Here is a 14,450-nt window from a genome sequence, read left to right as displayed (position 1 = left end):
ATTTTTGCTGCTCTTCTCTGGACTTTCTCCATTATGTCCACATCTTTCCTGAAATCTGGTGCCCAGAACTGGACACAGCACTCCAGTGGAGGCCTAATTAGCATGGGAACAGAGCAGAATTCCTTTTTGTGTCTTGCTTACAACACTCCCGCTAATACATCCCAGAATCATGTTTGCTTTTTTTGCAATAGTGTTTCCGTGTTGACTCATATTTAGCTTATGATCCACTATAAGCCCCAGATCCCTTTCCACAGTACTTCCTAGGCAGTCATTTCCCAATTTGTCTGCGTGCAGCTGATTATTGCTTCATAAGTGGAGTACTTTGGTCTGTTTAATGAGATGGATTCTATTTTGGCTTCTGCATCATCAACAGAAATGGTAACTAAATTTCTTTGACAGGATCTTTATTACTAGTTATTCAAGAGACAGTAAGGAAACATTGATTTTCAGATGTGAGGTTGAGTGTGCAGTTTTGGTGGTTAGAAAAATTGTTTTAACTTGTACACAGAACAGATTTGCTGACCAGTAACCAGTCCTTGAAGGCCATAATGCCACCTATACAGACAAGCGCCATTTGCTTTTCAGAGTGTAACAAAGCTCTGTCTTTACAACATTTTGTGACATGTATACCATGCGCTATCAAGGCTATGCAATACCTTAGTTGAAAAACTAGACTGTGACCTGCCTTTCATTTGCATGCGAGTCTTGTCACGTCACAAAAAGTTGCATTCATGTCTCATTTTAGGTCAGCAAGTTCCTTTCAGCTATATTCTGTTATACATGAGGTTTGGAACCAATGAAAAGGATCAAGTTAAAATTCACATGTTTATAGTACACACATTTCCTTAGTTCTGTCAGTAATGTTAGAGAATTAAATCTGAAGGGATTTTGAAACTCATTTCTTTTTCTTTATCCTGTTTACATTTTGACTTGACTCAGCATTTGACGAAGAAAACAGAGTTGTCCATTTCACTTTGTGGCCTTAATATTTCGCAGTGTCTGTTAAATAAAATATTTCAAATGTACAATGGTAACTTTTATACTAACTTGGATTGCTTATAAAATGAAAGTTAATGTCCACGGTGTATCTGCACAAGTGAAAGCAATACAGGTGCTGATTTCACAAGTGCACAGTTCCTGGATTGCAGTGGGCTAAACCGTTTGGAAAATCTGGCCACACGTATAGCATCTGGCTGAGTGTATGCCATACATGTCTCCATAGACCAGACAAAGATCTCAAATTTACATAATGTTACTGAGGATGGAATTTGAGTATCTCAGATTTTTTGCTAATTTCTGAATTAGCTCAAATGTGTCAAATAACATTTAAGCAGAGAGTTCTCTGTTGAATGTATGCCTGAAGATGCCCATGTATTTTTTTCTGTTCCAGCTAACACATGGTTCATGCTGCTCTTAATGAGCCAAATTCAGTGCTGATGTAAACAGTGAAACAACACTTTTATATAAATGGAAGAAATTCCATCAAAACCGCTTTGGGATTTAGCTCAATAAATTCAGTGTGCAGGAGTCCTGACATGTTACAGTAGTGACTGTCTCAGAGTAAACATTGTGATGTAGATTTCCTCCGCTCCATGCAGAATTTTATTACTCTCTCCCCGTTGGGAATTTTAACCATCTCCACTATCCTAAATGAAAACAAATCTGCCTTCCACAATGCAAAACTGCAAAAGGCTGTAAGGTTAGCTGTGTAATATATGAATGATTTTAGTAAGCAACATAAAAAAGACAAAATCCCACACAAGATCCATTGCATAGTAATGCAACTTTGTTTTAATAATCCTCACAATCTGTGCCCTGTTCAGTAAATAATTTATCCAGAATCAAAAGCACTGCTCTGAGAGCCATATCAGTAGAAGCTATCTCAATCTTTTTGTTGGGGTACTAGGAGGTTTCCATCTGTTCTATTTCTTATCCACAGTTGTGAACTTCTGGTATACACTGCACATGGAAAAATATTCTAAAGACTGTTGAAATTACTGATCAGTATACAGAACAGTTGTTCTTTGGTCTGCTGTCTTAAACTGGAAAGTCAAGATCTTAATACAGTTTTCTTTCATTAGCAATTAGTTAGAAAATCCTGTCAGTTCCTAGAGTTTGAGTTCCCATTTTACTGTTGCTGGAATGAAATGAATTTTCAGGGTGTCTTCGTGAAGAAACATGAATGGAGATTGATGATAACACTTTGTTGAAGTGCATGACTTTTTCCTTTGGGGAATATAAAGCATTATTGTTGTGGCTAAGAATGTGCAGTTTCCATCACAGTATTTTTAGAGGTATTGGTCAAAGAGTTTACAATCTAAGCATATGACGGGACAACCGGTGCACGACAGAGGAGGTGTTATGCACATAAGGGAAAGTGTCATTATTTGCAAAAACATGGGGTGGGATTTTCCAAAACACCTAAGGGAATTAGGTGAGCAATTCCCATGGAAGATGCATGGAAGTTGACAGCTAACTTCTTAAATGGCTTTCGAAAATCACACCCAGGATCTTTTTTTCACATCTAGGATGTGCTTTCCACTGTTTAAGTGGTATGTATTCATGGTGTGTGAACCATGGTGTGTGAACCTCTGTGTGTCTTCATCATGGACCAAATCCTGAGGACCCTGACATGCTCAGCACCTTGCAGCATCAAGCTCTCAGCTGTTACTCATTCAAACTCCCTTGGACTGGGTACCTGCGACCTGTGTCTGTGTAAGGTAGGATGGGGTTAAAGTCCTTCACTGGGCAAAATGGTGGAAACTCTCTCTCAAGAATGGGCTGGAAAAAAAAAAGTGGTCAGCTGTGGATTGTTCAACTGTTGGGAGGTGGAATTGATAGCTGTGCCTGCTAAGCAGAGAAAGTCATAAAAGGGGAGCAAATGTTCCCAGAAATGGAGGGGGGGAAGAGAAGCAGTTCTCTTCATAACCCAGGAAACACCCAGATCCTGTCTGGAAAAGAGGAGGGATAAGATGACACCCAGACATGGTAATCAAATGCAGTACAGGTTTGGGTTTGGCTGAAGGGTATGCAGTTGGATGAGGCAGACAGAAATTGCCCTGCAATTGTTTTCTGGGACTGAAAGGAACTGCTCTTGACTGTTTTGTTTTCCTTTGACTGAGATTGAGCCAATACTTTGCCCTCCCTTTCGGAACCTAATTTAGAGGCCATGAGCTCAACTCCCAGGGTGGCTGGTTACACTGCTATTGGCTTTAAAGGGATATATCTTTGTAATTAGTCTGGTTGAAAATCCTCTGAATCAAAGTCTGTTTCTCAGTGCTGTGAATTTTACCACAGAAGTAGATTCTAACCTCATTTAAGTGGTGTATAGAGTAGAACTGGGCAGAAAAAGGTAGCTCTGTTGCACAGAGGATTTTGATATTTTGAAATTTGGTTTCATTCCAGTTAGGATCACCCAACATTTCAAAATTCTCCATGAAAGGAAATGGAGCCCGGGCTCCAGTGCAAAGTCTCTTGACATTTTACCCTGGAGCCACAAATCCTGGTAGCGCGAGTTGTTGCAGAGCCAGATGGACAAGTTGGCAGGAAACCAGGCAGGCTTCCTTGGCAGGCAGGCTTCTATTGGAACACTGTCGATCTCAAATAGTCTCCAAGAAATGTTTCCATTTTGGCAAATTCTGACAAAACCAGCTCCAATATAGAACCTTTGTGGGCTCTTTGCGCCGGAAAGGATTTTCCCTCTATTGTGAACAAGTTTTTCAGTAGTTTTAGTGCTATTCAAACAGGCATTTACTACAATGGACATTTCTATTCTTTTACAGCTAGGTAAAAGACTTGTGGGTTTTCAACTTGTTGAAAATGTGGCTAGTGTTTTAGCTTGCCATTTTTTAAATAATTTTCAATAGTATAAAGTAATCTTTAAAGATCTGTTACTACAGGCCCCTGTGGTGGAGGTTTCACTTTTCTTTTTAAATAGAATTGACAACCGTTTGTTGTCTTCAGCTATATGGATTACGGCTTTACATTTTCATTTAAATATGCTGAGAAATGAATTGCAAAGAAAATATAAGCAGCATCTTATGCCTTCATTATCTGGTTTATTTTCTTGCGTAACCATCAACCGTTAGCTTATTTTGACAAGTTTTTGCTTTTCATTGCTTATGAAATTTCATTAGTAAATTAATTTTGCAGTCTGTAACTAGTAAAATGGTCATTGATCTCTTTGTTTTTACTATGTGCTAGCATAAGTTTGCAACAAAATCACATTCCCCCCCACACACCAAAAAAATAGAATGTATGAGTGTAAATTCAACCAAATATATAAGAAATTGTTTGGACACAACTACGTTTATACATCTCAGAGAGAGATGCACATAGAATCAACAGGAAACCTGCTATTGTGAGCGCTCATTTTAAAGTTTCCTAAGGTTTCCAGTTCAACTTGATTATACCTTCAGTGTAAGACCAAACTGTACTTGTCACCTGTGTACTAGGGTGGTGAACGCAATGTAATAGAACTTAATGTTGCTGTTTCTTTGGTCGGTCACTTACACTAGGTTTCACTATTCATATACTTGTGTATGTGTGCATATAACTATAGTACACCGTTTGTATCTTTCAGTACTATACAGGCAGCCAACTTTTACACAGATGAAATAGAGCTGTGCACAACTTCAACTGAAATCGGACAGTGAGCACCATTTAAATCTTTAGCACAATTTGCTTCTTCCCCTGGCAAGACCCTCAGCATAACCCCTCAGATTTGTTTTCCTTTTTTACCCATGCTTCATGCAGACCTGACATCTGCTAATTTTTTTGCGCTGTTCATGCCCGTCTTTAAGGGTTTCTGACAGAGACGCAGAGACAAACTGCATTTCTGGCCTGACGATTGTTAACCAGAAGCTATATTCATTAGCAAAAAATTGACATGTTCCCCGCTGACCCTGGCATTCGATGAATGGTGCTGATCTAAAGTCTTCAAGGCAACTTCCAGTTGACATAAGAGACTGTCCGCCTCCCTGATCTCCAGACCCAGTGTGCTGAAAAAAAATAATGAAAAAATTAAATAACTGCATGTGAAAAACAGGAAAGAGATGTGCAAATGGTCTTGGCTATTGCTTTTATTTGGTTCTGGGACTTTTTGCAGCAAGGCAAATGTTCCTAGATGTGTGAATCTGCAAAGGCATAATACTTGGAAAACTCAAGTTACAATAAACTTCCTTTCGTGGCAGGAAGAATCAGTTCTAGTCATTCTAGGACTGGCTTATCTCAAAAGTCCAGACCAGCCTTGCAGGTCAGCACCAGGTATATCTCATACTGGAGGGAAGCTTTAGTTTAGATGGGCTCAGGATTTTTTAACAATAGTATTATCTAAACATGATTAAATGACATGATTTAAAAGCCCAAGTCTTGTCTACCCCAGGTTTTCTTGAAACAGTAATTCCTTATGGGTGTTTCCCCTAACTATACACAGGCGGAAGCTACACTGTAGAAAAGATTCCACTGGTCCAAACCCTGCCTCCTTGCCCTCATGGTTCAAAACTGCTCAGTTCCCAAGGTGTCAAAAACCTAGGGATGCTAACTGTCAGAGTGGTTAAGCACTGGAATAAATTGACTAGGGAGGATGTGGAATCTCCACAACTGGAGATTTTTAAGAGCAGGTTAGACAAACACCTATTAGGGATGGTCCAGATAATACTTAGTCCTGCCATGAGTGCAGGGGACTAGACTAGATGACCTCTTGAGATCCCTTCCAGTTCTGTGATTCTATGAAGTGTCCAAAGGCTACAAAGAGAAGGGGGGAAAATTGCCCTAATGATGATTTATACTCTGGGCCTAGGACATTGGGACATATACTGCTCTGTTATGCTCCAGTGTAAAATGGAGTAATTCCATTGAAGTAAGTGATATTATCCAACTTTTATATTCCTGTAAATGAAAGAAGCAGCAGGTCCATTGTTTCTTATTTGTCTGTAAAGTGCTATGCACATTTATGATTTTTCATAAATAATGAAGTCAGCAAAAGATTATGGTTTCCAGAACCACAATGATTACAGCTATAATACAAATATTACAGATCTGTGACTTTTACAGATTTTTTTTCAACTGTTCCCACTGCTTTTCCTTCCAAACAATGAGGGTCCCAAGTGAAAAATGAAAGTTAAGTGCAAACAGGTGATGCTTTCCATTTCTCACAGGAAAATACTGAAATTATGATTAAGATTTTTATGATTATTTTTCGGCCAGCTCTATTATTAAATGTGTGTGTGTATACAATATAAGCTACATAATCCAAGAGGCTATCATTCCCAATCTTGATAATTGCTAAGGAAAAGCACATAAAAGTTTTATAATAGAAACTTGAATATAACCAAGTAGCTTCAGTCTTACCATTAAAAAAGAATAGCCTATCCAAAGACTTCTCCAGTTCAATGGGCATGGGGGAATGGACTGATCTTGGCTATGGACTGCTACAGCTTGGGCTGAAGCCTCACATACAGCACATCTGCTAATGTAGGGTTGTATTTCATCTTCAGAGAGAGGCATCATTGGTAAAGGAGCAGCAGCTGACAGCCAGTAGGACTTATCATTTCGACTGGCATAGTAACAAACTTGGTGGATGTTGCAGAAGACAAACGGCATGGTGTTGAATACAGGAAGACAGGATCCTGCCAGGCCTAAAACAATTACATATCCTGAAAATCGAGCACCTGTACATAGTCACCCAACAAACAGACCATCTATTTCAAGGAAGTGGAAACATCAGGAGAAATTAGTACAAGGCTGTTGGAATCTACAAGTCTCCCACACGCAAAGAATCATGCAATGCTTTGCAAATTTTTCCTATTTTTTTTCAATGAATAGCACTGTAAATTCCACTCTCATGACCAACCTCTGTGCTAAAGTCATTGTCATAATATAAAGTTTGATTCTAGACAGTTTGAAAATAATATTCTAGCTTACTTCGTTGCAAGCCTGGCCAACTTTAAAATGTCAGAAATCTTCATTGAATTATCAGCTAGTCTGCTAAGCTGGTGTTCAGCAGAGTGGTTATGCAAATAAGTTTCTTCTTGCAAATCAGTTTGCTCCTACCAGTACATTTAGTGGAGAGTCAATTAAATGGGACGCATATTTGGCATCATGGGAAGCAACTGTGAAAACAAATACTTTGGACTGTGACATCACTAAAAAAAAATTAGGCAAGAGGAGGAGGGTTAGGAGGGAGATTGGCAATTCATACACAACTCCTTATCAGCAATAGAAACGTAAATGACAACTTGTGATCAGTTAATTTTGTGAAGTCTGACAGGCCACTGCTACTAACTCAATAAGATTAAACCTCAATAACAAGTTTACTGCCTCCCAGCAAAGATTTCACAAGGATTTATCATTGTAGTAGAGGGATCAGACCATCTGAAAGGGTGCAGTTCTGCAACATTCTGAGCATTACCATCAAGGAGACTTCAGTGGGAATTAAAAAGTACTCTGCACTTGGGATGGGTTCTCCTGCCAACACTGGATCCCAAAAGTGTTGTACCTGTAATGGTCTATTACATAAAGAAGAATTGTAAAAATGACTACAAGTACATATCCTAAAGGTGAATCCTGTACAGAATAAGCTGATTATTATTTTATAACACCCAAAAGCGTGCTATGTGCTTCCTGGACAAACACAAGCCATGATCACCGCCTTGAACAGCACTCTTTATTCCCTGATCCCGCAATAGGATTTGCTAATGTGGGTGGGTATAAGGGTCTGGGCTAGCAGATCCTATTGCAGTATGGGGGCATAAATAAAGAAGACTTGAAAAGAAGACAAGTCAGAGGTAGGGAGTAAGGGATACTGGGATTTTATATTAGTTGACTTTTAAAGATTTTTATGACTGTTTTGTAGATCTTTCTGTTACCTTGTGTAAAAATTAAACTATTTCAAAACAAAAAAGATGCAAGACAAGAAGAGGCCAAACTTGGCTGTTAAACAAGAGTCATTGCTTAAAAACACCTTTGCATGCCAAGTTTATTAACCCTCGAGCCTTTTCTCCGCAAAAGGAAAAAGATGACGACTCTGCCTCTTACAGACTACGTAAGATGATGGTCCCAGGAACTGCCCTCAATAGCTGCAGATGCTCGGAATTTCTAAACATACAGGCACTTATTTGGGGTCTATCTTTAGTTAATTTTGTTTGAAATGTCGGTACAAGTGACCCAAGGCACATAAAAGAGCCTTTTCAGAGCTCGCATTAGAATTCAGGGGAATTTTGGCTCCATCAGGTGCTCAGAAGATTAGACACGCTGACATACATGGGATTTATGATGCTGGACTACTACCTATGTTTTGAAAAAGTCATTTTAATCTATTTTGTAACAAGTAACAGGATGCTATAATAGCAACATTTTCTAGAGTCGTTTAAGAAACAGTCCAATATTATAAGAAATACGCAGACGTTAGGATTGGTATTTTGAGTATCATACGATCACTTCCTATATAAACTGAGTCAACTATTGCATAATAAAGCTTAATACAATATGCTGCAATACACTCATCATTTGTTGTATATGAGCAGTACACATCTGGCACAGAACATTTTGGATGAGAGATAAAGAATGTCCCTTATTTACTGCAGTATTTACCAAGATCTTGATCATGAGCTTTCTCCTGTCCTTCCAGATATAGCAGACTATATCCTGTCCACAATCTTGGCATTCCCTCAGGACAAAATGGTTCTTTATCTGACTGACTGTGAAGAATGAGCAGGAACCCACTAGCAGCTCTCGTTTCAGGCGCTGGTGGTCCTGGGATTCCGGCTTGGCCAGGTGGACCTTAGGGAGAAGAGGTAAAACAAAGATGATTGCTTGAACATTTAAATAGTTCAGCCAAGACAGGCATTGCTTTAGTTTTTCAGAATGAATTTTAATGCTCGGTCAAAGGTTCCAGATTGAATGCAATTCACACTGAAGTACTCTTCTTATCCAGGTATTGTCAAAGGCAGTATAAGTACAGAGTGGTTCATCTCAACCACTGATTTGGAGCATAGTTTTTTCACACGCCCACTGAACCCTTTGAACTGAGACGATCAGCAGTGCCAATTGTGCCTCTGATTTTATCAACATGGATCCATGTCCACTAAGAAATGGACTGAGGCCAGCTCATAACTTCACATACATGCTGATCACTATGAGGACTTTCCGGTCTGGCCTGGATTTGAACAAGTACGAACAGGCATCATGTCTGTGACCAGCAACAGGCATCAGTAAGACCAGTTTGTTAACAAAAGTTATATCGGAGATGTAGTTTTAATTACCAGCAGAAAATTACCATCTAGGCCCCAACTCAAGAAAGCACCCCTATTCAGGTATGGTTGCTTATCTTTAAAGTCAATGGAACTTAAACACAGGCTTACTGTAATGGATTTAACTTAGGGCTGTTGATTAATTGCAGTTCACTCATGTGATTATCTCAAAAAAATTAATCGCGATTAATCGCCGTTTTAATCACACTGTTAAACAATAGCATAGCAATTGAAATGTATTCAATATTTTGGATGTTTTTCTACATTTTCATATATATTTTATTCTGTATTATAATTGAAATCAAAGTGTATTATTTTTATTTGCACTGTAAAAATGATAAAAGAAATAGTATTTTTCAAAATACCTCCTACAAGTACTGTAGTGAAATCTTTGTCTTGAAAGTGCAACTTACAAATGAGATTTTTTCTGTTACATAACTGCACTCAAAAACAAAACAATGTAAAACTTTAGAGCCTACAAATCTACTCAGTCCTACTTCTTGTTCAGCCAATCGCTAAGACAAAATAGTTCGTTTATATTTACAGGAGATAGTGCTACCCTCTTCTTATTGACAATGTCACCAGAAAGTGAGAACAGGCATTTGCATGGCAATTTTTTACCTGACATTGCAAGGTATTTACGTGCCAGATATGCTAAACATCCATATGCCCCTTCACGCCTCAGCCACCATTCCAGAGGACATGCTTCCATGCTGATGACGCTCATTAAAAAAATGTGTTAATTAAATTTGTGCTGAACTCCTTGGGGGAGAATTGTAGGTCCCCTGCTTTGTTTTACCCACATTCTGCCATATATTTCATGTTATAGCCGTCTCGGATGACGACCCAGCACATGTTGTTCATTTTAAGAACACTTTCACTGCAGACTTCACAAAACTTAAAGAAGGTACCAATGTGAGATTTCTAAAAAGATAGCTACAGCACTCATCCCAAGGTTTAAAAATCTGAAGTGCCTTCCAAAATCTGAGAGGGACGAGGTGTGAAACATGCTTTCATAAGTCTTAAAAGAGCAACAATCTGATGCAGAAACTACAGAACCCAAACCACTAAAAAAGAAAATCAACCTTTTGCTGGTGGCATATGACTCAGATAATGAAAATGAACATGTCGGTCTGCACTCCTTTGGACTGTTATTGAGGAGAACCCGTCATCAGCATGGACGCATGTTCCTTGGAATGGTGGTCGAAGCGTGAAGGGACATATGAATCTTTAGTACAACTGACACATATTTATCTTGCGATGCCAGCTACAACAGTGCCATGAAAATGCCTGTTCTCCCTGTCAGGTTACATTGTAAACAAGAAGCGGGCATCATCATCTCCTGCAAATGTAAACAAACTTCTTTGTCTGAGCGACTGACTGAACAAGAAGTAGGACTGAGTGGACTAGCAGGCTCTAAAATTTTACATGGCTTTATTTTTGAATGCAGGCTTTTTGTACGTAATTCTACATTTGTAAGTTCAACTTTCATGATAAAGGGATTGCACTACAGTACTTGTATTAGGTGAATTGAAAAATACTATTTCTTTTGTTTTTTTACAGTGCAAATACTTGTAATCAAAAATAAACATAAAGTGAGCACTGTAGACTTTGTATTCTGTGTTGTAATTGAAATCAATATGCCTGAAAATATAGAAAACATCCAAAATATTTAAATAAATGGTATTCTATTATTAACAGTGATTAATTGCGATTAATTTTTTTAATCGCTTGACAGCCCTAATTGAACTACATGCTTAGATGCTTTCCTGAATTAGAGCCATGTTTTGTATTAGTCTGTCTATCATCAGTGTCAACCTGACATGTTTGCAGCAGAAAGTGATCATTCTTACCTTCTGGACCAGTGTATCCTTGTTCTCCTATGACACCTTGGTCACCTGAGGGTCCTGGTGGACCAGGTGAGCCATCTTGACCTGGCAAGCCAAACAACCCTTCTTCACCTTTACTTCCTAGACAAAAATGAAGGATGCATTTTATCTTCATATGGCTACATATAAAGGTAAATACAGTCCAAACACATAGTGTACAAGGAGCCATTTAATAGTACTGTGCACAAGGGCCTGCTTTACAATGCTGTATCTAGTCCTGCCCCAGATATTCTTAAAATACTAAAAAAATGACACGTACAGAGTAAATAAGTATTACAGAACTTGGTTTGGGGGAGGGGGGACGTGGTATAAGAGTTGTGCTCTTTCCCTGTGACCGTAGGATTAGATGCAGTGGTGTGATGATATTGCTATCACCAATTGAACTTCATGTCCCTATTCCAGAATGTGCCTGCCTCTGGATTTCAAAGTTTACAATCCTGCAGAGCACTGCAAAAAATTCTGTAATAAAAATTGAAACCAGGGGAAGCCTGTACCAAGATGTCTATTTCCACTTGACTAATTATTTGAACAGTCCCTCAGAACAAGCTCACTGCTTTCGTGACCTGAAGCTGCTATTAGATTCTGCACTCTTCTCCATAACTGGGTGACAGATTGTGCTAGGTACAATCAGGTAAGTGGTACCACTTTTATCAAAACTATCTTTAGTTCTTACATCACTAATTTCACAACAGGTCTTGGTCTTTCAGGCCCCCATTCAGCAAAGCATTTAAGCATGTACTCGAGTCTCTTTAGGGCAAGGTAAGCATGTGCTTGAATGTTTTGCTAAACAGCGATGGACTTTGCTGAATTGGGCTTAATTGTTTGTTCAGTGGAGAAGAAGGCACCATAAGCCTGTGATATCCCTCAAAGAATGCATCCTCTTTTTCTCAGATGTGCAACAAATGCCATATTATTGTGAATGCACTGTTGATTAGTAGATGGTGCCAATGGGTGCTTGATAATTTGATTGCAAAGGCAGCAGACAGTGTGGGATATGTTTACTAGACATTTTTAAGAGGATGATTTTCTGAGTTTGATACAGTTCCACGTGTCATATGTTGTGGTGTTTGGCAGCCCCTTTGAGCGAGAGAGAGAGAATTTCAAGATGAACATGTTTCCTTAGAGATAGGGTCAATTCTCATTAGTGAAATTTGTGTGCTTAATTCTTTGCACGTTTGCATTAGGTGTTTACCCTTTGGAAAATGATTTTTTAATAGTGAGACAAACTTTAAAAGTTCACGACATTTTACTTTTTATTATGTTTGAGAGAATCTAAAAGTCACAAGAGAATTTAACATGGGGGTTCTCAAACTGGGAGTCGTGACCCCTCAGGGGGTCGCAAGGTTATCACATGAGGGGTCGCGAGCTGTCAGCCTCCACCCCATACCTTGCTTTGCCTCCATCATTTATAATAGTGTAAATTTAAAAATGTTTTTAAATTATAAAGGGGGGGGCACACTCATAAGCTTGCTGTGTGAAAACTTTCACACAGCAAGCTTATGAGTGTGACCCCCCCCTTATAAAGTTTGAGAATCACTGATTTAACAGCTTTTCAATACCTGTTGCCTAATTTTTACCCAAAGTTCAAGTATTGGGTAGTTTTTGTAATAAATATTATCCCTCAGTAAAATTTCTAGTTTTCTTATCTGCCTGCATAACCTTCTCAGCAAGGATAAGGTTGGTTCTTATTGTGTCAGTAAAAGCAAAAGCATAATTAAATTTTCTCCTAACATACCAGCATGAGTATGCATCACTGTACCACCTGGTTTTACAGAAACTGTTTAAAGATTTATATAATGAAAACACTGTGCCCTGATTCCAAAGATGCCTCTTAGTTGTCTAATGAATTAATGCACTGTAGTAAACTAAGCAGTGCAGTAAAAAGTATTTTACTCAATTATATCAAAGATCAACCTGAGTATCTTCCTCTGAAGATATGAAGATATCCAGTAATATCACCATGAAAAATATGAATTCCTTAGGTGATAACTGACTGAGAGTGTCGGATGTATCCCATTATCTAGAGCTAATTAAGACGCAACCTCCACATTTCTATCAAGTTGTCGACTGGAATCATCACTAGCTGTTTTTACCTCAATCTTTTATCTACCAGAAAAAAATCACTGAATGTCAGCCTCTTACATGCTCCCTTTTAAATTCTTTCTCTGGCTATTTTTCTTCTACTGTAACCATTGCATCTACATTGCCAAGTTCCAGGAGACACAAAACACTGTTGTCAAGGTTCCTCCCCCACTCTGAACTCTAGGGTACAGATGTGGGGACCTGCATGAAAAACCTCCTAAGCTTATCTTTACCAGCTTAGGTCAAAACTTCCCCAAGGTACAAAATATTACCCCCGTTATCCTTGGACTGGCCGCTACCACCACCAAACTAATACTGGTTACTGGGGAAGAGCTGTTTGGATGCGTCCTTCCCCCCAAAATACTTCCCAAAACCTTGCACCCCACTTCCTGGACAAGGTTTGGTAAAAAGCCTCACCAATTTGCCTAGGTGACTACAGACCCAGACCCTTGGATCTTAAGAACAATGAACAATCCTCCCAACACTTGCACCCCCCCTTTCCTGGGAAATGTTGGATAAAAAGCCTCACCAATTTGCATAGGTGACCACAGACCCAAACCCTTGGATCTGAGAACAATGAAAAAGCATTCAGTGTTTTACAAGAAGACTTTTAATAAAAAATAGAAGTAAATAGAAATAAAGAAATCCCCCCTGTAAAATCAGGATGGTAGATATCTTACAGGGTAATTAGATTCAAAAACATAGAGAACCCCTCTAGGCAAAACCTTAAGTTACAAAAAAGATACACAGACAGAAAGAGTTATTCTATTCAGCACAATTCTTTTCTCAGCCATTTAAAGAAATCATAATCTAACACATACCTAGCTAGATTACTTACTAAAAGTTCTAAGGCTCCATTCCTGGTCTATCCCTGGCAGAAACCAGCATACAGACAGACCCAGACCCTTTGTTTCTCTCCCTCCTCCCAGCTTTTGAAAGTATCTTGTCTCCTCATTGGTCATTTTGGTCAGGTGCCAGCGAGGTTACCTTTAGCTTCTTAACCCTTTACAGGTGAGAGGAGCTTTCCCCTGGCCAGGAGGGATTTCAAAGGGGTTTACCCTTCCCTTTATATTTATGACAACTGCAGTATGAATCCAACTAATTTTATGGTCCTTTCAGGCCTCTTAGTAATTATTAATTGTTAATTATTACTGTTAAATTTAATTTTTCCAAGTAAATTTTTCCCAAGCCCAGTAACTTTGGTGTTTGGTTTGTTTTTAGTTTGTAA

The 14,450-nt window shown here is 38.8% G+C and overlaps 1 protein-coding gene across 1 annotated transcript in view; it reads right to left on the bottom strand.

Annotated features, from left to right (window-relative positions):
- Positions 1 to 4,736: 4,736 nt before the first annotated feature.
- Positions 4,737 to 14,450, bottom strand: part of COL4A4 (collagen type IV alpha 4 chain) — a 154,329-nt gene continuing 144,615 nt past the window's right edge. Inside the window, exons 28-31 of the mRNA XM_073358896.1 lie at positions 11,105 to 11,221; positions 8,593 to 8,781; positions 6,352 to 6,638; positions 4,737 to 5,000 (exon numbers count right to left, since the gene is read on the bottom strand). Coding sequence (XP_073214997.1) covers positions 4,737 to 5,000; positions 6,352 to 6,638; positions 8,593 to 8,781; positions 11,105 to 11,221 — 857 coding nt within the window. The remainder of the gene's footprint in view (positions 5,001 to 6,351; positions 6,639 to 8,592; positions 8,782 to 11,104; positions 11,222 to 14,450) is intronic.

Source organism: Lepidochelys kempii, chromosome 9, assembly GCF_965140265.1.
Source record: "Lepidochelys kempii isolate rLepKem1 chromosome 9, rLepKem1.hap2, whole genome shotgun sequence".
Taxonomy (NCBI): domain Eukaryota; kingdom Metazoa; phylum Chordata; order Testudines; family Cheloniidae; genus Lepidochelys; species Lepidochelys kempii.
Note: the sequence above shows the minus strand (reverse complement) of the source record. Positions and strands in the feature narration are given on the sequence as shown.